Genomic DNA, 21,925 nt, shown 5'->3' on the forward strand with positions numbered 1-21,925 from the left:
AAAGAGAGAGGAGAAGGAAGAAAAAGAAGAAAGGAAAAGGAAAAGAAAAGAGAAAGAGAAGAGAAAAAAGAGAGGGAGGGGGAGGGGGGGGAGAAGAGAAAGGGGGGGGGGGGGGGGGGGGGGGGGGGGGGGGGGGAGGAGGGGGGGGGAGGGGGGAGGGGGGGGGGGGGGAGATGAGGGAGATGAGGGGAAAGCTCTGGATGCTTCCTCAGTGTTTGTCGAAAGTGGGCTACTGTAGTGAATGCATCTGTATCAGAGAATGGAATGCTCAAGTCTGTCACTTAAGTCTTCTATGTAGTGTGAACAAGGAAGAAAGCTACCTTAGATGTGAAGAGTAAGAGAGTAGACCAATTGCTTATACTTGGATTACATATATCCAATGCTACGTGAAGATATATACAGTGAAGATATTCAGACCCAGCTTCGGTTAGATGGATCAAGAGCATCATCCTGAGATGATTGAGGACGAAGATTGACTTGGAGGTGGTGGCTGCATAAATGCACTTGGTAAAGACATGCTAGGGTAATAGGGGAGGATTGAGGAGTAGAGGATTATGTCTCTGCGCAAGCGCCATGTCATCAAAGACTAAGGGTGGAGAAGTGCAGAACATAGGATAACTGGTTCAGTAGCAAACCTCACTGATTCTATACCAGAAACCCTGGAAGAGGTGGTAAAAACCAGCAATAGGAGATGGCCGCAAACTTGAGCAGCAGTAAGGACTAAGGAAGCGATATAGACCACACAACTATTTCTAGTGCGGAGAAGAGGAAGATACTTGTATTGTGAAACTATAGAAATGTAATACCACTAGGCTAAAAAGGTGACCAGACGATTCACTCGTCAGTCTAGGGCTTCATATCCATAATCATAGTGGTATCTTATTCCAACAACTGTCGATTGCTGTAACATCATCAACTTCAGACATCTACCATGACACAGTACCACATCGAAGCACCAGTAGGATCTAATGATTCCCTTAAACTTAATCCAAGACTCTGTTACGACCTTCGGCGACCAGGTTGAATACAGATGGCCTAATAATCAATTAACATCTTGATCAAAGCCCGGGTGTTAGGCAGAGAACTTACCTGAGGTGGTGGAGCACTCTCAGTCGTGAATGGATCAAAATCATCGGCAATTTCCTCGAAAGTAAAATTCCGTGATAAGTCATGGAGAATAACTGCTCGTCAATCATCATCCGAAACAAGCCTGCAGATAACTGCTTGTTCGATTACCACATTCTGATCGGGAGACCCGGGTTGCGCAGTCCATTCGATCTTACTATCCTGAGGACTCTTGGTTTGAACCTCAGGCGCAGGCTGTGCCGCCCATTCGGTCTCTTTCCCCGAGGATTGTCTGTTCGAACCTCAGGCTCGGGCTGTGCAGTGTTGATTTCGGGAAGACCCTCGGGTTGAACTTCAGGCTCGGGCTGGTCCTGAGAGTCTGCGCTGGGAACCGAGTTCAGCTTTCTGAAATCATCCGATTTATACTGGGATGCGTTAGCCAAGTCTGTCCATTCGGTTTCATGATTCACCCAACGTGGAAGGCAACTGAAGAAAACGTCATCTCTTACAAATTGATTCGCATCATCTAGATCCCTGAGTCTGATGAGAGTGTCCATTATATCGGGATCCTCGATTTTAGTTCGACTTTTCATTCGACTGGGAAGTCATCCAAACGATGAGCAACCAGATCTTCCCACGCGGCCTCAGAGGTGTTTCCTTGCTTTTTCGCTCTCATGTCAGTACTCACTGTCCACTTGGCGTGTATAGATGGAGTAAGATGTCACTTACCTCTGTGCATGTTGAACAAGTCGACATAATAATCGACATAGTCACGTCTCGCTTCTGGAGAACTGGTTAGAGCCTTCTGGAGAAGATCCCAGGCTTTTCTATAGAGTGCCTCGCGTCCATTTTCATCCTCGACTGCTTTGCTAATGGCAGTCACTCAAAGAAGAAAAAGGAAGTCCCATTGCTGCCTGGGCCTTCTCGTGGGGGTACCGTCTGTACCTTGACTATGAGCGTCTTGATATCAGCAAAATAGCTGAAGCGTACATGTTCCGCTCCAAGGGTGTGGAAACAGGGAGTAAAGAAGTGTAGATATGTAAAGATATCTAATCGACGTACTCCTTAGTCCAGGGATTACATATCCATAATCATAGTGGTATGATATTTTAACAGTATGTAAGATAGAAAGACGGAGCAACAGAGGTTGAGGTGGTGAGCAAGGAGGAAGATGAGGCCGATTAGCCTCAATGGAAAGGAATGCTTTCTCAGTATCTGTTAAGAGTGAATAGGCTATTGTAGTGACTGCATCTATATCAGAGAAGTGAATACTCAAGTCTTCTGAGGAGAGTGAATAAAGAAGAATCCTAGATGTGAAGAGAAAGAAAGTAGACTAAGTGCTTATACTTGGATTACATATATTCATGCTACTTAAAGTTATATACAGTGAAGCTATTCAGACCTAGCTTTAGTAAATTAGATACTTAATAGTGAAGTATAAGTCAATATCTCTATGGGTTCAAACACAGTAATTCCAGTAGCTGAAGCTATATCTCTAATGATTAAACAGGTGCCAAATTTCCTTTAGTTAGGTAAAATCTATAATACTCTGTATATCTTAACATTTAGTGAATCCATCTACCTCTAGCCTGTAATTATCAAAACTTATTAGGTATACACATTAATCCACATACAAGGCTGTGAACTGACCCAGTGGCTATATATCCTAAAAGCTGGCTACTAATACCGACAGCATGCGTCTTCTCTGGCATGAATATACGCCTATACATCCTATCTCTCATGTACTACCCCTAAACGAGTCTGTGTAGCAGTTGTGATTCAGCTACTACTGTTGATTGAGCTTGATGGTGATTGCTGCTTCAGAGGAAGATTAGGTTAATTCCTCGAGCCAACAGCCTGGATCACAATTTGAAGCTTGCCAAAGCGTTTGATCTTATCAGCCTGGAAGATGATGGTGATGGTACTGTTAGCTTTCCCTGCAAGTAAAGATTTCGAAAACGCGCGACCCTGAATAATACTAAGGCTTAGTTTGACTAGGGATATCCATTTCTGGTGCGGAGAAGAGGAAGGTACTTGTATGGTGAAACCTGTCGATCGCTGTAATATCATCAACTTCAGACAGCTACCACGACACAGTACCACATCGAAGCACCAGTAGGATCTAATGATTCCCTTAAAGTCAATAGAATACCCTGGACTGGGGGCGCGATGCCAAGAACGTGGGATACATAGTCCATAAACATGAAGAAACATGCAGATCCATGCCAACTACCAGCCACCAGCTCCACTATCCTGCATGAAGACAACAACAATGTCACCTTGTGGCCTTCATTTCCGTCCGGGATTCTCCCAGTATATAATTCATAACCACGTACTCCGTAAACTGTCAACTTCCAACCCCCATACTCCACTCCCGGGCGAAAATGCTAGGCTCCCTCTCCCTGTTCGCTTCCCTGGCTTCCGCCGCAACCCTCTATGCCACCCACTACAGTGGCTCTGTCTACACCCTCGCCCTCGACCATCGCAATGGCAATTACAATCTGTCCCTCGCGTCGGCCATGACCACCTGCGGCGGCATGCCGAGCTGGTTGACCCTGGACCCCTCAACGCGCACCCTCTACTGCTCCGACGAGACCGGCGACGCGACGACCAATGGCACTCTGAGCTCTTACGCCGTCGCAGGAGATGGATCGCTCACTCAGCTCGCAAAGGTGGTGGACATCGGAGGTGGTGTCCACAGCGTCGTGTACGAAGGAGACCACGGTGCAAAGTACTTGGCCATTGCACACTAGTAAGTCAATTCCCACAATAGGATGTCGCAAAGCTGACAGCAGACGAAGTTCCGGTTCGGCGGTATCGACCTTTGCCCTCCCCCTCGAATCCGAGGACGAGCCCCTGCAGGTCCTGCGGTACAAGACACCGCCCGGCCCCGATCCGCAGCAGGACTCCTCCCATCCCCACCAGATCATCCTCGACCCCACTGGCTCGTTCATCCTCGTCCCCGATCTAGGCGCCGATGAGGTTCGCGTGTACGCCATCGACAAGCCATCGGGCCAGCTAAACACCTGCCCCAGCCTCAACTACACCGCCGGCAGCGGGCCGCGACACGGCCTCTTCTGGTCTTCTCACCAACCGCATCGCCATGGTCTGCGCGTCCAGAACAGTGCCGCCAAACGCGCGCCACAGACAATGCTGTACACTGTCAGTGAACTGGGCCACCACTTTAACGCTTTCGCTGTCTCATACCTCCCCTCTGGCTGTCTCGGCTTCCGCGAGACTCAGGCCTTCGTGCCATACCCCGGCGGGGAACTGCCCGAGGGCGCGACGCTGGCCGAGCTGCAGCATGCCGGATCAAACCTGTATGCCTCGATTCGCAGCGATCATGCCTTCTCCGGCAATGATTCATTGGCCACCCTCACCCGCTCTACCAACGGCACCGTGTCCTTCCAAGAACTCACCTCTGCCCATGGCATTGTTCCCCGTACCTTTGTCATCAACAAGGCCGGCACCCTGGTCGCTATCGGGGACCAGTCTTCTTCCAACATCGCCGTTGGTTTGAGAGATCCGGCGAGCGGAAAGCTGGGTGGCCAGGTCGCCAACATCCAGGTCGGAGAGCCCGGAAAGCCTGGAACTTCAACAGGCCTGAGCAGAGTCATCTGGGCAGAGTAATGTGAAAGTGTCGTATCTTGCTGTATTCAGAATGCGAAGCGATAGCATAAACTGCACGCCAAATGAAATCTTCATGCATTGCTGCCAAAAGACTAATAAGATGCGATTCTGAACCAACACCATCCAAACCAGTATAACCAGTGTATCTTAACCAAAAAAATATCCAAAATGCCACCGTAATATACCCGTCCAGCATAATCATGAAAGAAAGGACAAAAGACCAGCTTTTTGATTCATCCACATTTTCAACATTCATGAGATCGACTCTCACCAACCATCTGTTGCCAGTTAAATACCTTAGAGTAGCCGAGTGATTGATGGGAGTATCCCGTTGGCATATGTCATACCTTGCCAAATGTCATGCATAGCGAGGGCATTGAAACCATGAACCCACTTACAGTTAATAACGCCCTGTGTCTGTATATTTCGGTCATGTTGCGCGTGATTTCAATGATCATGATCCCCAAAACATTAATCGTAATCCATTAGACAGAGTAAAGATGCCGTTAAATGAGTGTAATCGTCCTGGTTGATGCTATAGTCGGACGAGATCGAGCGTTCTATTCACCTGAACTCGATTTGGAATGCCTTCCATTTGCCCCCGACGGTCCGACACCGCGGGCATCCACGCGGGCTAGGGTAGCTGGTAGGGCCGTACCCCGCGCTGTTGGTAGGCACTGCGCTGCCCGGACTGGAGGTCACGTTCTTGAATGTCACGGGAGGACTGCTAATGAACATTCCCACGCACTCCCGGCATACGCCGCAGATGCACTCGGTGCATGCATAACATTCATTCAGTGGCCACGGCCGCTTGCAGCTCGCGCAATAGATTTGAATATCCTTGTTTCGGAATGAAGCTGGAGTCGGGTTCGAGAACCGATGGTGCTGGCGCTGGGACGCAGAAGACGGGAACAGATTCAGCACAGGACTGGAGTCCGAGTTCGCAGAGTTGCCCATGTTTCTTCCGAAACTAAAGTTTTTACCTGATGTGGTGGACATCGAATCGAGAGAGGATTCAATAGAGGGGAAAGGCTCAAGATCACCATCCCGACTGCGAGTCTCAAAAGGCGGTGGAGTGAGGGACTTGTGCAAAGGCGATGCCGCGTAAGAGTGAGGCGGGAATGGGCGATGCGACGCAGGTGGAGGCAGACCTACGGATTGAAAAGCAGGCGGTAACGACGAACGATTCTGAGCGGGAGCCGACGTTATGTTAGAAATCAGAGGGGGAATTGTTGGCGAACGGCCGATCTAATCCAGTCAGCCATGAACTATGTCCGTGACGCAAAGCCAAGAAGTGCATGACTTACATCCGAGTTTTGCTCATCATCAGCTTCAGTGGCCGAGGTCGCCGCTTCAATCAGGTCCTCCCAGCGCTTGCCTTGCGCCCAAGCCGCCGTTTGCGGCTCGGCCGAAAGTGCCTTGCGATCGCCCAAGCTAGGACGTCGTCCGTATTCTTTCGATCTCGTCCGGTCATGCTTGAGCTTCCGAGAGATAGACGACTTGCGCGGGCGAGGTAGCTTGTCTCGTCGCTGGATAGGAGGCAGTGTCGAAGAGCGACCGGGGGGAGAGTGGTTGAGAATGGAAGGAAGGAGTTCTCGTGGTCGGGGCGATGAAAACGGAGGTAACGATTCTTGCTTGAAGTGGTCTCGCAGGGATGGCAGTTCGATTGAAGATTGCATGCGGTCCCGACCAATGTCGTTATCCGAGTGAACCTCCTTGCGACTGGTCAGCCAGAATCATTGTGTCTCGATTGCTATCCATACCATATCAGTATCCCAGTCCGACGCTAAGCGGTGATGGTGCAATTGAGCCAATGCGACAGCAGCTGTTGCAGCTGCAGGATGAGCTTCATCGATACCCCGCGGAGTTGCAGGCGAGCTGGCATCCGCAACGTAGATATCTCGGTCTGCTGTAGTTCAGAGTCAGAGCTTTTTCTCTTTGAATCCAGCTGGTCAAACAATCCGAATGAACCCACCATTGTGTCTTCGGGATGGAGCTTGGTTCGGAGGGGATATATGGGCCCGCTGATCCGGAGGCGTTGTGACCATCAAGAGGAAGCTTTCTTCGGTAGCCGGGAGCTTCGGAATGTAGTGGTTGGGATGGGCCCGTCGGATGTGCTCCTGCATGGAGCGATAGCGTTTCTCCTATACACTTATTGTCAGGCATTAATCCTACAGACATTGCCTTTTGACAAGAGATCTGCTCTCGAATCGTTTGCTTTGTTGAAGGAGCCGGATAGCGACTGAAAGTGGGGCTCCATACTGATAGCTAGACGGGCGGGGGAAGAGGAGCAGGGACTCGAAAGAAACTCCAAGGAGAACTCACACCCAGGCATCTTTTGCGGCAATTGGAGCCATCATTATTCTTCAATGGACAGACGACCTCATTATTGGCGTCGGTGACAGAAAAGGAGCTGGTCAGGGACGCTCGGGGCGGCATTGTCTGCATGAATCCGTGATGGCGGCGGGGTTGGAGGGAGATGCAAGCCAGCCAGCAAACAAGCAAGCCGTTCGACGTCAATCAATCAATCAAGCAACGCAGAAAAGTCCAAGCTAAAAGAGCCGAACGTCGCAATACATGCTCCGATAAAGGCTGGAAAATTTCAGAACGATTCTAGGTAAAAATACCCATGCGACTGATTGAGTTGATGGCGAAGAATCGAAAGTGTGAAAGGAAAATTGAGGGAAAAGATGAAAGTGTGGTAGATGGATAAGTGAGCAGATGATGTGGAAGAACAATGAACCACGACTAGCTAGCTTGTAGGTACTCGGAGAGGATAGCTAGCAGTAAGAATAGCAGCAATTAGTAGCTCTGTCGTGGTGGCCTGTATAGATAGTAGATGAAGTAGCAGTAAATGGTGGTAATTGTGGTTAGTATGAAAGATAAGTGTGATAGGAAAGGGAAGGTAAGGGGGGAAAGTTGAGGTCAGCAGTACGAAGTAAGCTACCTAGTAGTGAGCTAGAGTAGGTAAAGTATGGATAAAGCTGTAAGGTATCGTAAATGAAATACACAGCTAGATAGGTACAGAGGGAGAATGCCAATAGTAGGAAGAGGATTGGCGAGTTGATCCAGAGGAGACGAAAGAAAGCCGGTAGAGCTGCGGGAGGGGAAAAAAGGGTGGGTGGAATGGAAGGCAAAATTGGATATCTTCCTGCCTAGGATTTTTGGGTAGTATTATTGTGCAAGTGTAATGATGATTGGGGCCGAAGAAAAGCCCGGAAAGGCACCGTGTGGGCTTCAAGCTCAGAGTCGAGGCAATACCACAGATGGCAATATTGTCCCCTTGTTTATCGCTTGTACAGATAATGATGATGGTGACGATGCAGCTGATAATCGATAACGATAACGAACTTCTTGTAGAAACTACTACTAGTTGTCAGGCGATGGGACAACCTCAGGAATCTAGGTTTCTTTGAGATGAATCCGGTGGCACGGTGTCCAGTCTAATGGTCCAAGGATGGCAAATCGTTCCGTGGGAACATCAAGGTCACTACCTTACCTAGACCATTCCCTATTAATTATCATTGCGAGGGCAGACATTTTACCCCGGTGCCCCTGTAGTAGAGAGGTATCGAAAGAGGTAGCTACTATGTAGATAGTTACCACTGTTGCAGCAGTTCCTTTGCCGGAGCTGACCAGCTCGTCCACTTTGAGGGACTGCGATTTTAGAGGGAAAAAAAAAAAAAAAAAGAAAATCTTACTAGTGTAAAATTTAAATTTCATTCAAATGTCACACAAATGACAGCCAATGGCATTGATTGATCAGGAAAGTTTAAAGCCCGAGTGTGCCGAATTAAAAGGGCGCCTATCGATAAACCAAAACGTGGGACAGCGCGATACCCGCATCGCAGAAATGGACATCTTCCTTCCACAACAGCATTTATCGGCTGAACTAGAGACTCAGAGGGTATCAGAATCATCAAAGACTATATCCAACTTGAGAGCATATCCACAAGTTTGATGATATGTGCTGATTCTCTCGTCAGATATAATGTATCCCTTACATGAGTTGGCACTACCTATTGAGTGGACTATGTGACCGTCCAGATGGATAAGGTATTAGTGGACCGGACTGTATGGTAAGTAAAGGAGGGGTTGCAGACTCATGCGACTCCAACACAAAGGTTTATTTACATGGTCTTTAGGTAGTTGTTTTCTGCTTGACATTTCAGATACCTATTATCAAGATGAACTTTTGAGTAGAATACCCTTGATCACGAAGTGTTTAATGCTGTACCTCCTTGACTAATTATGCGTCGATGTGTTGTTGGAGCTGTTGGATGGTTGAAGTCAAAGAGCCGGTATTACCAATACACGTACTGCTGCAAACCATCCCTACCTACCTACCTACTATTTTAATGTCTGATTGACCAGCACTTCGGGAAACCCGGTGGAACCCCGCCCCTCTTGAGATTTGGGGCAGTTGCAGGCCCGAAGCACAAAATTCAGCTGGGCCTTGACCTTTAGGAAGAGCTGATTTCTATGGTGAGATCAATTTCCTTCTTGAAACCTTGAAACTATGGATTAATGCCTATTTATCAAGAGACCAGGTACAAGAGCACAAAAGAATGGGAGGGTTTATAACCTGATCTTGTGCGACCCCTCCTGAATCTTTTTGTTTGACCTTCGATCTACCTAGCACCCCCTCCTTCAGGACTCCATTAGTCCATAGCTCTCCCCAGCTCCGGGTTGGAGCTTTCATTCCAAAGCTCCAGCTCCAGCTTCCTCTAAGACTCTAATTCTCTGAGTAAGCCTCTACTTAAGCGGCTAAGCCTAACCAGGCTAGTTGATGGCGAAATTCCAGCTTAGTGCGACGCCACTCCAGTCTTTATTCCGTTCCGAGGTGGGGCACCGGCCTTTCGAGACACGCGAAGTCGACAGGAAAACTGAGATAGAGAAAAATTTTCGGTCAGAGCAGTGGCAACTGGAAACAAAAATCGGACATGCGGCTCATTTCACACTCGAGGAACAAAATAATAGGAAAAATATGCACTTAAAAAAGGGGTTTCACACTCAGCATGGCTGAGTTTGAGCGAACCTCGGGAGCACGCTCCTCCAGCTTGGTGGCTGGTGTGGAGAGGGGATGAGTTGATGCCCAATTCGTCCTTAAGCGAAATTCCAGTTGCCGTTTATTCCCGTTGCTTTCTTAGGTAGTCCTGAGGAACTCTCACCTTTGGTTTACCTTTCGATACTTTACGACAACAGAGTACGGAGTACTCCGCTCGGGAATCAAGCTTGTGTTCATAAGGTCTAATCTAGAAGAACCTGTGCAGTTTCTAGTTTCAACCAGGTGCATATGTACCCATCTGCAAGGATATTATCTAGTATTCTTAGTCCCAGACAACTACAGGTACACATTATGCAAGTGGAGGTAGACCTGATATCTACCTACAACCTAGGAAACCAGGTATGCAATACAGACCGACAGGATGGTCTCAAAATGGCGAAGGAAACAGATATGATATATTCTAAATATCTGATAAGCCATGTTGAATGACCAAGACCAGGGCTAAGATGGGCCGATTATCCGATAGCAATAATGACGCGGTTGGCTATGCACCTTGAAGCTCTTCCTAACTTGCTGACCTAGCTTGCTGACCTCAAGTCCTATCCCCAAGTTCTCAACAATATGTGAGCAGATGATCTCTGTAGACTCCGTTTAGAGTAGGCATCGCTTTTTCAACCTTGAGATTTATCTCTCCCGGGTTGTTCCTAAGGACTTTGCTCAACCAAACTCCAGGTCCGACAGTTCCGATCATGCGTAATAATGATTACTGTGCTATTACCTGCCACCTTAGGCCAGTACCCAAGTCCAAGGTAGGTACCTCACTAAGGCAAGGACGGCACAACTAGCTCAATTGCCGCTTTTGATGTGATGCAGCAAGACAAAGTATTGTGATTGGATCAGATTTTTTTCTGAGAAAGGACGGAATTGACCCAATAATAGCAAACTTCTTCCAATCTCGCAAGTCGCAACTCTCCGGTCACCATCAGGGAAATCCTTTGCCAGGTCGTGATGATTGAGCACCAGGTCATATTATCAATCTGTTAATAGTAGCTGGATTGAAGGAAGCTATGCTAGATGACAACCTTGAACCTGTTGAACATGCTTACAGGTCTCCACGATCCGCATCTCTACTTCCACATTGCCCCACTGCAATCTCTCTCGCTTGAGGGCATTGACATCTTGTGAAGCTATCATCTCTCAATAGCTCTGTGTATTGTTGCGAGGAATTTTCCAGATAATTTATCAAATAGGCAATATCTACACGGAGACGGGATTGCGTACAATGTCAGAGGAAACGTCTGGCCTGTAGGCTACGAAGGTGCCGGATACGGCCCAGGTTCAATGCAAATGCTGCAGTATACAGCAGACCGTACAAAACGACAAATTCAATTCAACTCGACTAAACAATGCATGACAAGACATCTCGAATACAGAGTCGTAGTCGGTCAGTGTCATCGTCAACCATGACACCTAACTTCCTTATCCCTCAAAGCGACAATCCCGAACCCACTTTGGATCTCGCAAATCCCCCAGATCTCCAGATTCGGAGATCGGACATGGCAACATGACCCCAATCAAGAAAATCTTCAAAATAATAGGAGTTATGCTGGAGCTTAAATCTTCTTCCCGCCAGAGCCTGACTTGAAGCGACGCCGAATGAGTTTCACTTCTCTACGCACTTACGCAGCCCGCTATTCAACGAAAGGAGGATGTCCGATGCCCCATGGGGTGGTGGGTCTCTACTTATCCGATGGGGCCTGAGGCCAAGCCGATGCGCCTCCTCCAGATCCGACTCACCAGTCCACGCAGTTCAAACCGTGGACTTTAGCGCTGTATGATCGGTTCATAATCGAAAAGGCTGCCTTGCGTGCAGTCACTTCTCTCCTTAACGCGACATTTCGACTGACCCGCGCCATCTCACATCCTCTCCTCATCATTAGCTCACAACTCGGATAGAGACGTGGAAATGACACTCAAGAAGAACTTCCACGTTGCTGTTGTTGGCGGTGGGATCGCCGGCGTGACCCTGGCCATCGCACTCTACCACCGTCAAATCCCAGTGACGATCTACGAGCAAGCCCATGCATTCGGCGAGGTAGGCGCAGGCGTCTCCTTCAGTCCGAATGCAGTGGAAGCCATGAAAGTCAGCCACCAGGGCATCTACGAGGCTTTTGAGAAAGTCTGCACGCGGAACCTGTGGCCTTCGAAGCAAAAAGTCTGGTTCGACTATCTGGACGGTTACAACAAAGGCACATCGACCACTGCGAAGAACTCGAGTCGACAGGAAATCGCATTCACCATATCCAACAGCCTCGGCCAGACCGGTGTCCATCGCGCGCATTTCCTGGACGAGCTGATCAAGCTGGTCCCGCGCGAGATCTCGCGCTTCAACAAGCGCCTAGAGCATATCACTGAGCGTGCGGATGGCAAGCTCGTCATGAAGTTCGCGGATGGATCCGAGGATGTGACCGATGTGGTGATCGGCTGCGATGGGATCAAGTCCCAGGTGCGGCGCATTATCGTGGGCGATGATCATCCGTCCGCGAACCCGTCGTATACACACAAGTATGCGTATCGGGGACTAGTACCGATGGAAAAGGCCATTGAGGCTATCGGGGAGGAACTGGCCTCGAACTCGTGCATGCACGTCAGTACTCCATCCTCTATTCTTATATTTGACTGACCGGTTTCAGATGGGCCCCGGCGGCCACGTATTGACGTTCCCGGTCAATCAAGGCAAGACGCTCAACATCGTTGCCTTCCACACCACGCCCGACGAATGGACCGACTACCCCCGGCTGACGAGGCAGGGTACGCGGGACGAAGCTCTACGGGACTTTGCAGGCTACGGGCCAAACGTCATCAACCTCTTGAAACTGACCGAGGAGAAGCTTAGTGTGGTATGTTCTCCTTACCGAATTGCATCGCGGATGCTGATCCAGACAGTGGGCAATCTTCGATCTAGGCGACCACCCAGTCCCTACCTTCTACAAAGGCCGCATCTGTATCTCCGGTGACGCAGCACACGCGACATCGCCGCATCACGGTGCTGGGGCCGGATTCTGCATCGAGGATACTGCCGTGCTGGCTACACTGCTAGAGGACGCACGGGTCCAGTCTCACAAGGACCTCGAAGCTGTCCTGGCTGCTTATGATACCAGCCGCCGTGAGCGCTCTCAGTGGCTGGTGCAGAGCAGCAGGTTCATTGGGAACAGTTACGAGTGGCTGGCTGAGGGCGTTGGCGATGACTTTAACAAGATCGAAGAGGCGATCAACTACCGGAATGGTATCATTGCCAACGCGGATATTCCCAAGATGTGTCAGGAGGCGAGGGAGCAATTGAGCAAGAGATTGTCCAAGTCGCAGAGGGGGGTTTTATAGTCTCACTAGCGGGATTTGTTGTCAAGCTCTTGTATATAGATGCATTGCATGTGTTGATTGGAATATGATTCACGAACTCCAGGAGTATATACTATGTGTAGTTGAATCTCCTTCAGTCTTGAGCCGGTTCCACTTAGGAGTACTCCTGTCTTTCCTCTTTTCGTCGTCTTGAGTCCAGATCCATAGGATACTGCAGCTGATCCTTCTGACCCCACGGCAGCATCGTAGAGAATCCGCACATTATCTACGGCAACAATATCAGTCTGTCATTGCCTTGATTCAACCAAGTCAAAACCGATAACCAACGAGTCGTAAAAAAAAACCCCCACAGGAAACTTACCCATCGCCCCGAGCTTCAGCCTTCGACCATCAAGCGTTCATTCTTCCCCCGGTAGTTTTGGCTCAGACTCAGGCGTATTCTCATCACATCCAAGGACCGACTCGATCTCATCCCTCATCCAGAACGAAGAGATCCACGACCAGACATAGGGAAACGGATTCAGCAGCGACTCGGCCGGACTATGTGCGAGACAAGGGTCGTGGGACAGCATATCGTCAGATCAGCATTTGCCTGGTACCTCGCGAGCTCATACGTGTATGCTCAATGAGAGAAGAAATCATTTTGACAGACTTGAGTCTCCCTGCGTCCGCAGCCCATTTCTTATGTTTCCCTTGCCCGGAGACCGCGGACAAACAATACAAAAGATCTATACAGGCGATTGGAGGATCTGATTCGTGGCTGGAGAGTGTTGACGTCACTTCTCGGTGTTTTGATTGTTTGTATTGTGTTTGTTCTGTTTGATCTGTTTGACTTTTTCGGGTGGTTGTCTCAGCTTCCGATACGTTGCGCTGTGACAGTCCAGGATCAGACAAGTCTACTCCGAGGGCTGGAAACTACAGGATGATAATAAGAAGACTATTGACTGGATTCCTAATCATGGTATGAAGCATTTATGCTCAAGACATCCTGCATACTTTCACCAAAGATCATCCATCAACATCCTGAAATGCCAGTCGAAAGGAAAACCAGTCTGCTAAGGTCAAGCCATACGAGCTCTGTTCAAACCAACATAGGCTAAGCATCATGACCAAGTGAGCACCGCTAGAGCATTTCTCTGTACGGCAGGAGATGACCGTTTAGATGACGCCTCAGCACAAATGAGATGAGAAGATGATCCCCCTCTGAGACGGTGGTGTTGTCTTCCGCGAAGGTGGTGAACTTGAGCTTCAGTATGAAACCTCTGTTCTGCTCGCCCAGACGAAGAATGAAATTAATCGCGGGTTCGGCGTGCAAGTAACCAATGCCGACCAAGTGGAGGTAGCGGAGCTTGGGCGCGACGATGCAGTCCCAGATTTCGTCGACGACCGGAGTCACGTACAAACCCAGCCAGGTGAGGTTAGGGAAGCTGCCGCTTAGAGTCCTAATTTCGGTCAACGTGAGCTGGTTCGACATTTTCCTGAGATTTAGTTTGCGCAGTTTCTTCAGGGGGAAAAGGCACCACATAAAGATGCTCTTTTGGCTCGTCATTTCGGTATTCAGGGTCAGTTCTTGCAAGTTGTGCTGACGCGAGAGGCCACGGTAAAAAGCATCGATTATTCTCGTGTTATCCTCGTAGTTCTGCTGAACGATGAGAACCTCCAAGGAGAGGATGCCGTGATTCAGGGCGTTCGCTAACAGCAAGAGTTCATCATGGTAGAGCCAAGTCTCGATACGGCGCAAGTTTCTGCATGCACCGAGCCATCTTCCGAAAGAAGGGACTAGGGCAACGCATCTCTCGGAACTGAGGAAAAAGTGGATGGATTCGAGGGACGGCAAGGGATCCAACTTCAGGAGTTCGGTCACCAGCTGTGGTCGGAGCTTGGGCACTCTCAACACACGCAGGGATTGCAAATGAGCAGTCAAGCCGGTGATCATGGAAGGGTTGAAGTAGGAATCACGAGTGACTTCGAAACGTTCTAAGGCATTATGCCGCAGTGAGAGTAGGAAATCTCCAGCCGAAGCCTGTTCCTCTTCTGTATCACTGTCGGAATCATCGGAAGCGAATCTGGCCGAGCTCATGGTGAATTCCATCCATTCCCAGACGATCAGGTTTCTGAACCGGGGACAATGGTGTGCGATGCTGTATGCGTTCTCCACGCTCAGATGCTTTCCCAGATTGTACCACAGAGTCTCGAGACGGGTCAAATGAGGAGCCCACCAGTCCAGAACAGACGCAGAAACTCCGAGATAACGATTTCTTTCGATCTCACTATCCCAAGTCTCGGGGCAACTGTCGCACACCAAGCTGGTGATTCCAGAGTTTACCTCTAAAATGACTTGGGTCTGTCAGCACTTAAGGTTACGTCGACGGTCATCGAACACTTACCCCAACCAACCGCAGCACAGATGTTGCAATAATTCTCAAAGCAGATAAGCTTGAGCTTGAAGCCGAACTCACCATACCGTAACTTTCTAGTCCCATGTTAGCAGCAGTCGCTTGAGCAAGATTGAGCTTGGGTTACTTACTCCGCAAAGTCTCTGTCGATGTGGATCAGAAGCGCCAGATCGCACAAGTCGAGCGTGTGGAGGAACTGGGCATAGGGGAGATAAGTGTTAAAGGTGAGGGCAGAGATGATCAGGATCCACCAAAACTTGGACCATTGCTTTGCTCTTTTGGCCTATGTCTTCATCAGCATGCGACTCAGCTTTGCTGCTGCTATGCGTTCTTACAATCAACGAGTGCTCGTATGCGGAGGATCTTTTGACTCCCGGGAATAGTGCCTCAGAGCTATTCCTGTTAGCAACTACCGGTACTCCCCTGTCTCGATGCAAACACCTACCGATACAAAGCACGAAGAGCAGATCTGGCAAACTGACGATTGACCAGCGCACACTGGAAGAGGGTATTGAAGTCATCCGGCTCGACATGAGACATGATGTTGTCGACGACCTCAGTTGGAATGTAGACCATCTTGGCGATCTCTTATCCCTTTTTCTTGTCTCAGAGGAGAAGAGATATCCAAGCGTCTGATGTCCAAGTGGCTAGAATACGAAAGGCAAAACCATCCAAGAAGGTAGTGGAGTTGTATTTCTGCTGTGTTTGTCTTTGTGTTCTTTCTTTGCAGAGGAAAGAATTTTGAATAAAGCAGAATACATTTTCTCTTGATCGTGTGCCCTTTCACTGCGTCGATTAGTCGTCGGGGGGCCAGGGTTGGGCGATTAGTCGTCGGTGGAGGTGCATTTTGAGGTGCATGCCGGAAGCTTCTGTATAGCTTTCTCTTCATTCATTCGGACTGAAGGTCACTATCATTCACAGTTGCCCTATCATTCAAGGATTCTACTGTGTCTAAAATGGCAGATTATACAGAGTTTGAGAGAACAAAGGATAGATATCATTGTATATCCTTTTAGCTTACAAGATTCGGCCAAGGTCTGCGCCATGAAGATACCCATGATAGAACCAGCTGTTCATATTTGAGACTAACTGGCAAGAATACAGTGTACATACTACGCCGAGTGGCATGGACTGCCCTGTATTAGCTGTCATTATGATCAACCCGGCCGAAGAAACGATAGTACGCCGATCGATAAATCATACATTTGAGGGATAAGCGGCCGTCCGCCAGCTGGATATGACCAGAACCTTTATCACTCAATAATCCATTCAAGTTCTGTGAGTACTCTTCACCAGTCACAGATCGCAGGTACTGACACTATCAGCCATCAACCGAGACCGCTAGCTAATACACAAAGGTCAGGCATTCAGTCGCACTCCTCTCGGGAATCACTATCACCGCTATACTACTACTTCTCCAGCACGTACCATTCCTCCCATCATGTCATCCTCAGTACCGCTCCAACCCTGCGCGAAGGTCATTTAGCGGACTACACACTCGTCAAATGTGGCAAGTATCCCGCCTTGATCGACGGGAAAGCAGTCAAGATTTTGGATTATATACACACCCCTCTTGTAGAGATGAGGAGGGAGAGGGACCGGAGGAGTATGAGACGAGGAGTATTGGCATGACTTGAAGTCGGATGGAATGCAGAGAAGACATCTACGAATGCGAGGATATTGCTTGGGAGAGGTCCCACGGGTCCTGGGACAAGCGGACGTGGGAAGTTTGAGTGGTTGATATATATCGATATACTGTCCGTTCGGATATTAAGCGTCACATATATCCTAGATGAAGACAAAACCCCACAAACTTCTTCGAAGAAAGCTCAAGAGAGAGCTCAATCCCAGTCGCCGGAACCAGCTCGATCGACTCCGTAGTACGGCATTTCGGGACTACCTACCTTCGCAGTGGTAGATTCCTGCTCCGACGAAACAACTGTGAAATGAAATCAGTACAGCGAGTCAGCCACGGACCGACGGCGATAATATGGCATCGGTAATATATATCCACATTTAGTCGGTCCCACTGGTCCTAATGTGAGGTTATTTTGCGGGTACGACATCCGTTCCACTGCGCTCGATTATTTCCCGATCCAGATTAGTCTCATACTAGGCAGGAGGATTTCCTGTTCCCTACTTTGAGATCTCGACAGTCGGCAACATCTATCTGTGTCCAAGCTAACTTTTAAAGAGTCCGAATATACCTTCAATGTGCGCTCGAACCTTACCCTTTCGAAGAGAGACAATGCCGCCAAAACGTGCACTCGGTCCTTTTGACAAACGAAGAAGAGTGACCCGCTGTCAGGCCTGTGCGACTCGGAAGATTCGAGTAGGTAATCGGTCTGATGCTGATGTATGGTGTCGATAATGCTGATGGATGCAGTGCTCCGGTGGCATCCCCTGCAGCTATTGTGTACGAACCAACCGGAACTGCCTGGAGCAGGACAAAAAGAGACCAGCAACGACCATCATAGGCCATACTCACGATGTCATTTACCAAAGCCGTCAATCACGAAAGACTCTTAACCAGCAGATGGGAAATAGAACAGAAATTCGCTACATTGACCAGTTCATGGCTTTCATCCGCCGTAATCGATTTACCCGTCGCTTTCGATGTCTGCCTACGGAGGTTGTGCCCCTGCTTCATACGTCGACATTGCTCAGTTTGGCTGTCACCGCCATCGGCGCGTTGGATGCCGCGCGCCATGCTTCAGTCAGCACGCACAGGGGTCAGGAGTCTCCCCGGTTGATTGCGTTGAGCGCGTACTCCAGCTCTCTCCGCGAATTGCAGACGGCATTAGCAGACAGTGACGTTGCCCGTAGAGAAGACGTACTCTGGGGGACTTTCTTCCTAGGCTTGTTCGAGGTATGTCTTTCTTCTCATAGCCGGAAATGCCACACTGATCGATTTGTAGCTGATGGCTGATCCATCCGGGGAAGGCTGGGCAAAGCACATGTTATCGGGGACCTCTAAGCTTCTCCAGCTTGCAGGACCGGGCCAAAAGATGTCCACTCCGCGGCAGATGTTCTTTGAGCTTTTTCGTGTACTCGAGGCTAGTAGAACGCTGTTGTACGGTGCGACTTCGATCCTTCCCGAGTTGGAGTGGCTGCACTCCCCACGGGATGAATCGTCCGCAACAACAGACCAGGATGGCCTAGAAACTATGCTGAGTCTGATGATACGGACATCTACCTTTAGTGCTCGGTATGCATCAAATAAATTTTGTGTCGTCGTCTACTCATGTATCATCTAGGTTCTTTGACCTCGTTCATGGCGTGCAGGATCCGGATCTACCCCTGATTCATGCCCTAGGGCTTGAAGGACTGGAGATACAGCGTTCCATATATGAATGGCATAATCGAGCTATTATCTTACTAGATCAAGTGGCAAACGCAGACTTTCTCCAATTGGCCTTTGTCTACTCTCACGCACTGCTCATCTTCCTCTCCAACAATTACAACTACTATCCATACTGGAGCCATAGACAGGCACCACGCCTATCGCACTGGGAGACTGACTACCATGTAGACGCTATATTAGAGCAGGCGGATCGGATCTTGACCGCATCGGACATACCAGGGGTCTTGTTGTTCTTTCCCCTCCGAGTCGCCGGCAGCCGGGCGAAGGACGGGATGCAGCGAGCAAGAATCCTGGGCATGCTGGACCGGGTCTGGAAAAACGGGTTCATGGTCTCGAAGCGCATTGGCAGTGATCTGCAGGAGTATTGGGAGTATCACAAGATGCGAGTGGCATGACGAAAGTTGAATTAGTTGCAAGAACTATAAATGGGTTTCCTCATGGTTTACAAGAGCTAAGCTAGCTCTACCGAGAGTGTTATGTACATGAGCAGTTAATATAGCCCAATGGCCAAGCAGTCATACCTATCAGGCTATTCTGCACGAAATTTCAGACCTGGCCTGATGCAGCTAATCATGTTTATATCACTAGAGATATCAGAACCTGCCTTGTAATTCCAAGCTCTGAATGTTATCTGAAGCTGGTATCCAAAGATACGCCTTATTTCGTACCCTGCCACTAAATCCATCCTGAATTGTGGACCTCCAAGCGACTACTAAGGGTCTTACCGACCTCGACCCGAATTTGACTCTATTTTCCGAAACAGGCAGTAATTGAGCGCAGCGGAGACCACTGGCACTGAGCAATCAGGCAACGGCATTAACAGCACACATGAAGAATCTTGAATATACCTTCTCGCTGCCCGCGCTTGAGATAGTCAAGGTATAATAGGATCAACCTCCCATGACGATAATCATCATCTCAGCATCTCATCTCGAACAAATACGAAATCTAATCCTCGTCTCCCCATCCACCATGACACGAATGATATTCCTCCTCCTGTCTCTGGCCATGACTGCCGTCTCCGCCAAACAAACAGCAAAGACATGCCACACTTTCCCCTCCTCAATGGAGGAATACTCCGCCGAGTTCCAGCAACCGAATCCCCCACTGATCAAGAACGAATTCAAAACCAGCTTCATCCAGCACAAATGGTCAGTCTATTGTCCCTGGATTTGTGGGACTAGTGCTCATGGCGTAGGAATCAAAACCTCTCCCACGTCACGTCGGGGTACATCTACTTCTCTCCCTCGCAGGGGATCGTCCGCGCGGACGAGGCCTTCGACGGGGCCATGGCCACCTCTGTCTTCGACTACGACAATATGACCGCAGACGGGCTGGTCGATAACACCATGACCTCCTTCGGATTCGATATGCGTCCTGTGGTCTGGAGGGGGTATGTTTTGTCGAATTATCCGCTGTTTGCGGAGGATATGCTGGTGCAGGGAGGGGCGACGTTTGGGGGGCTGGTTGAGAGGGATATTGTGCGGGGGCGTGTGGCGGCGGTAAGAGGCTTTTCTTACACTTGAGGGGGTTCTTTGCTGATGAGTTTAGTGGAATCTTATGTATGCTTCTATTCCGCTGACTATCTATGTGGATGCTTGCGGTGTCATGGTGGGGTTTGATTACTTTTCGCCGCTGCTGAGGACTAGGGTCATTACGGAGTTTTTTAACATTGATGTTGGTCCTGTCAAGGTGTGATGCAATCCACTGGATGCAGCCTTCCTGCGATTGATTAGTGGAAGGTACTAGGTCTTTCACAGGGTGGAGTACGAAACGAGGAAGCATGGATGGACCTACAATTTGGTGATGTGTGGTGTTGTGTTTAGTTAGACTGGTCCTCTCAGATTTGCTGCTCGGAGTTCCTGTGTCAGTGGCTTTTTCAAGTTCGATCACTGTGACTGAGATTTGAGATCAAGATAGAGATATTAGAGAAAGAGATTGAAGTAGGATTTAACCATATCACTATTAGGTGAATCACATCAAAGCAAGTCCCTTAGAATAGCAAGTCTCTGTTGTCATCACTCGATAGCCAACGCCTTCTGCATTGTCCTGTAGCGATCAACACCCCTCAACATCCTGATGACCATAATCCCTCTTCTCCCCAGAAGCTGAGCGCGACTCTTCTGCGCGAACGAATATCCGGCGTCGTTCCGGCGTCAGCTTACATTGAGCCGCGTGCATCTCCATTAGCTCTGGAAATATCGAAAGCGCCCTATCATGAGTCTGGATGATATACTGCCTCAACTCCAGAGAGCCTGCTTCCGCCAGCTCTAGTTTCTCCTCTATATCTTCAAGTTCACGCTGGATACTTGCTCTGAGTCTAGCATGGTGAAGAGATTCGCCTCCGCTTGGATTCAGGTACGCGTCAAAGCGGTGATGGATAACCACATAGATCAGGGCCATCGTTAGAACCCATAGGATTGATTGGAGTAGTGAGTGTTGTTGATTCGACGGGGTTGTAGTGTCCATCGTGCGTTGTGATTAGGACGTCGATAAAAGGAATTTCATGAGTTAGTCGCAGATGAGAGCTCTATAGTCGTCTCTCCTGGCTCGATAACAACAAATTGGGATCCCTGGTAGGTTTGTAATCGTTGAGCATTAGGTAGATAATGTAAGCCGACGGGCAGATGAACAGGACTTTAAAGGAGTCCGTGAAGGTCGACATCTAATCTAAAGGAGAAAGCAGTCTCAGTGTAAGGCATCATCAAGATATCATTAATCACTCACCTACCTCGCCGACCAGGTTCGAATTCTCAGTCCAGCATCGGAGTGGACAAGAGCTACGCATCTTCTCCAAGCCAAAGCCCAGATGCAACGAAGGCAGTCGCGATTCTCTGTCTCTGCCTCACAATGGTGCCTTAACCCCCAGGCATCTGACCATTCACTTCCCTTTTAGGCAACCGACTTGACAACAGATGGGCCTCTATTATATCATATTGTCAACCGACCCGGAGCCAGTGGTGCAGTGGGCTACACTCAACTGCACTGCTGGCCCGGGTTCGAGACAGGGCCTGCTCGTTTCCTGGTGACGAATATTCTTACCTTTACGAATATCGTTAGCAAAGGAAACGGGCAGGACCTGGGCGGATCAGAGAGGGGTTT

At 49.1% G+C, this 21,925-nt stretch overlaps 6 protein-coding genes across 6 annotated transcripts; 4 read left to right on the forward strand and 2 right to left on the reverse strand.

The window, feature by feature from the left end:
* Window positions 1-3,449: 3,449 nt before the first annotated feature.
* Window positions 3,450-4,695, forward strand: CDV56_100720 (lactonase family protein; the record flags this gene model as incomplete). The annotated part of the gene is made up of 2 exons (XM_026754339.1): window positions 3,450-3,817; window positions 3,867-4,695. The coding sequence occupies 2 exons, from the start codon at window positions 3,450-3,452 to the stop codon at window positions 4,693-4,695; spliced, it is 1,197 nt and encodes a 398-aa protein (XP_026610072.1).
* A 564-nt stretch (window positions 4,696-5,259) lies between these two features.
* rfeD (putative transcription factor RfeD) lies at window positions 5,260-7,134 on the reverse strand (the record flags this gene model as incomplete). Its single annotated transcript, XM_026754620.1, has 5 exons — window positions 5,260-5,943; window positions 6,003-6,410; window positions 6,459-6,604; window positions 6,671-6,839; window positions 7,021-7,134. The coding sequence occupies 5 exons, from the start codon at window positions 7,132-7,134 to the stop codon at window positions 5,260-5,262; spliced, it is 1,521 nt and encodes a 506-aa protein (XP_026610073.1).
* Window positions 7,135-11,669: 4,535 nt separating this feature from the next.
* On the forward strand, window positions 11,670-13,084 carry CDV56_101942 (FAD-dependent oxidoreductase; the record flags this gene model as incomplete). Its single annotated transcript, XM_026755561.1, has 3 exons — window positions 11,670-12,350; window positions 12,397-12,603; window positions 12,650-13,084. 3 exons carry the CDS (start codon window positions 11,670-11,672, stop codon window positions 13,082-13,084), a joined length of 1,323 nt encoding a protein of 440 aa, XP_026610074.1.
* Window positions 13,085-14,186: 1,102 nt separating this feature from the next.
* CDV56_102279 (uncharacterized protein) lies at window positions 14,187-16,035 on the reverse strand (the record flags this gene model as incomplete). The annotated part of the gene is made up of 5 exons (XM_026755898.1): window positions 14,187-15,400; window positions 15,451-15,536; window positions 15,591-15,742; window positions 15,795-15,852; window positions 15,905-16,035. The coding sequence occupies 5 exons, from the start codon at window positions 16,033-16,035 to the stop codon at window positions 14,187-14,189; spliced, it is 1,641 nt and encodes a 546-aa protein (XP_026610075.1).
* Window positions 16,036-17,707: 1,672 nt separating this feature from the next.
* Window positions 17,708-19,218, forward strand: CDV56_102731 (Zn(II)2Cys6 transcription factor; the record flags this gene model as incomplete). Its single annotated transcript, XM_026756350.1, has 4 exons — window positions 17,708-17,791; window positions 17,846-18,328; window positions 18,378-18,667; window positions 18,717-19,218. 4 exons carry the CDS (start codon window positions 17,708-17,710, stop codon window positions 19,216-19,218), a joined length of 1,359 nt encoding a protein of 452 aa, XP_026610076.1.
* A 577-nt stretch (window positions 19,219-19,795) lies between these two features.
* Window positions 19,796-20,521, forward strand: CDV56_102991 (uncharacterized protein; the record flags this gene model as incomplete). Its single annotated transcript, XM_026756610.1, has 3 exons — window positions 19,796-19,974; window positions 20,022-20,325; window positions 20,375-20,521. 3 exons carry the CDS (start codon window positions 19,796-19,798, stop codon window positions 20,519-20,521), a joined length of 630 nt encoding a protein of 209 aa, XP_026610077.1.
* Between the last annotated feature and the right edge of the window lie 1,404 nt (window positions 20,522-21,925).

The sequence above is a fragment of the Aspergillus thermomutatus genome (genome assembly GCF_002237265.1).
Source record: "Aspergillus thermomutatus strain HMR AF 39 chromosome Unknown NODE_363, whole genome shotgun sequence".
NCBI classification, from domain to species: domain Eukaryota; kingdom Fungi; phylum Ascomycota; class Eurotiomycetes; order Eurotiales; family Aspergillaceae; genus Aspergillus; species Aspergillus thermomutatus.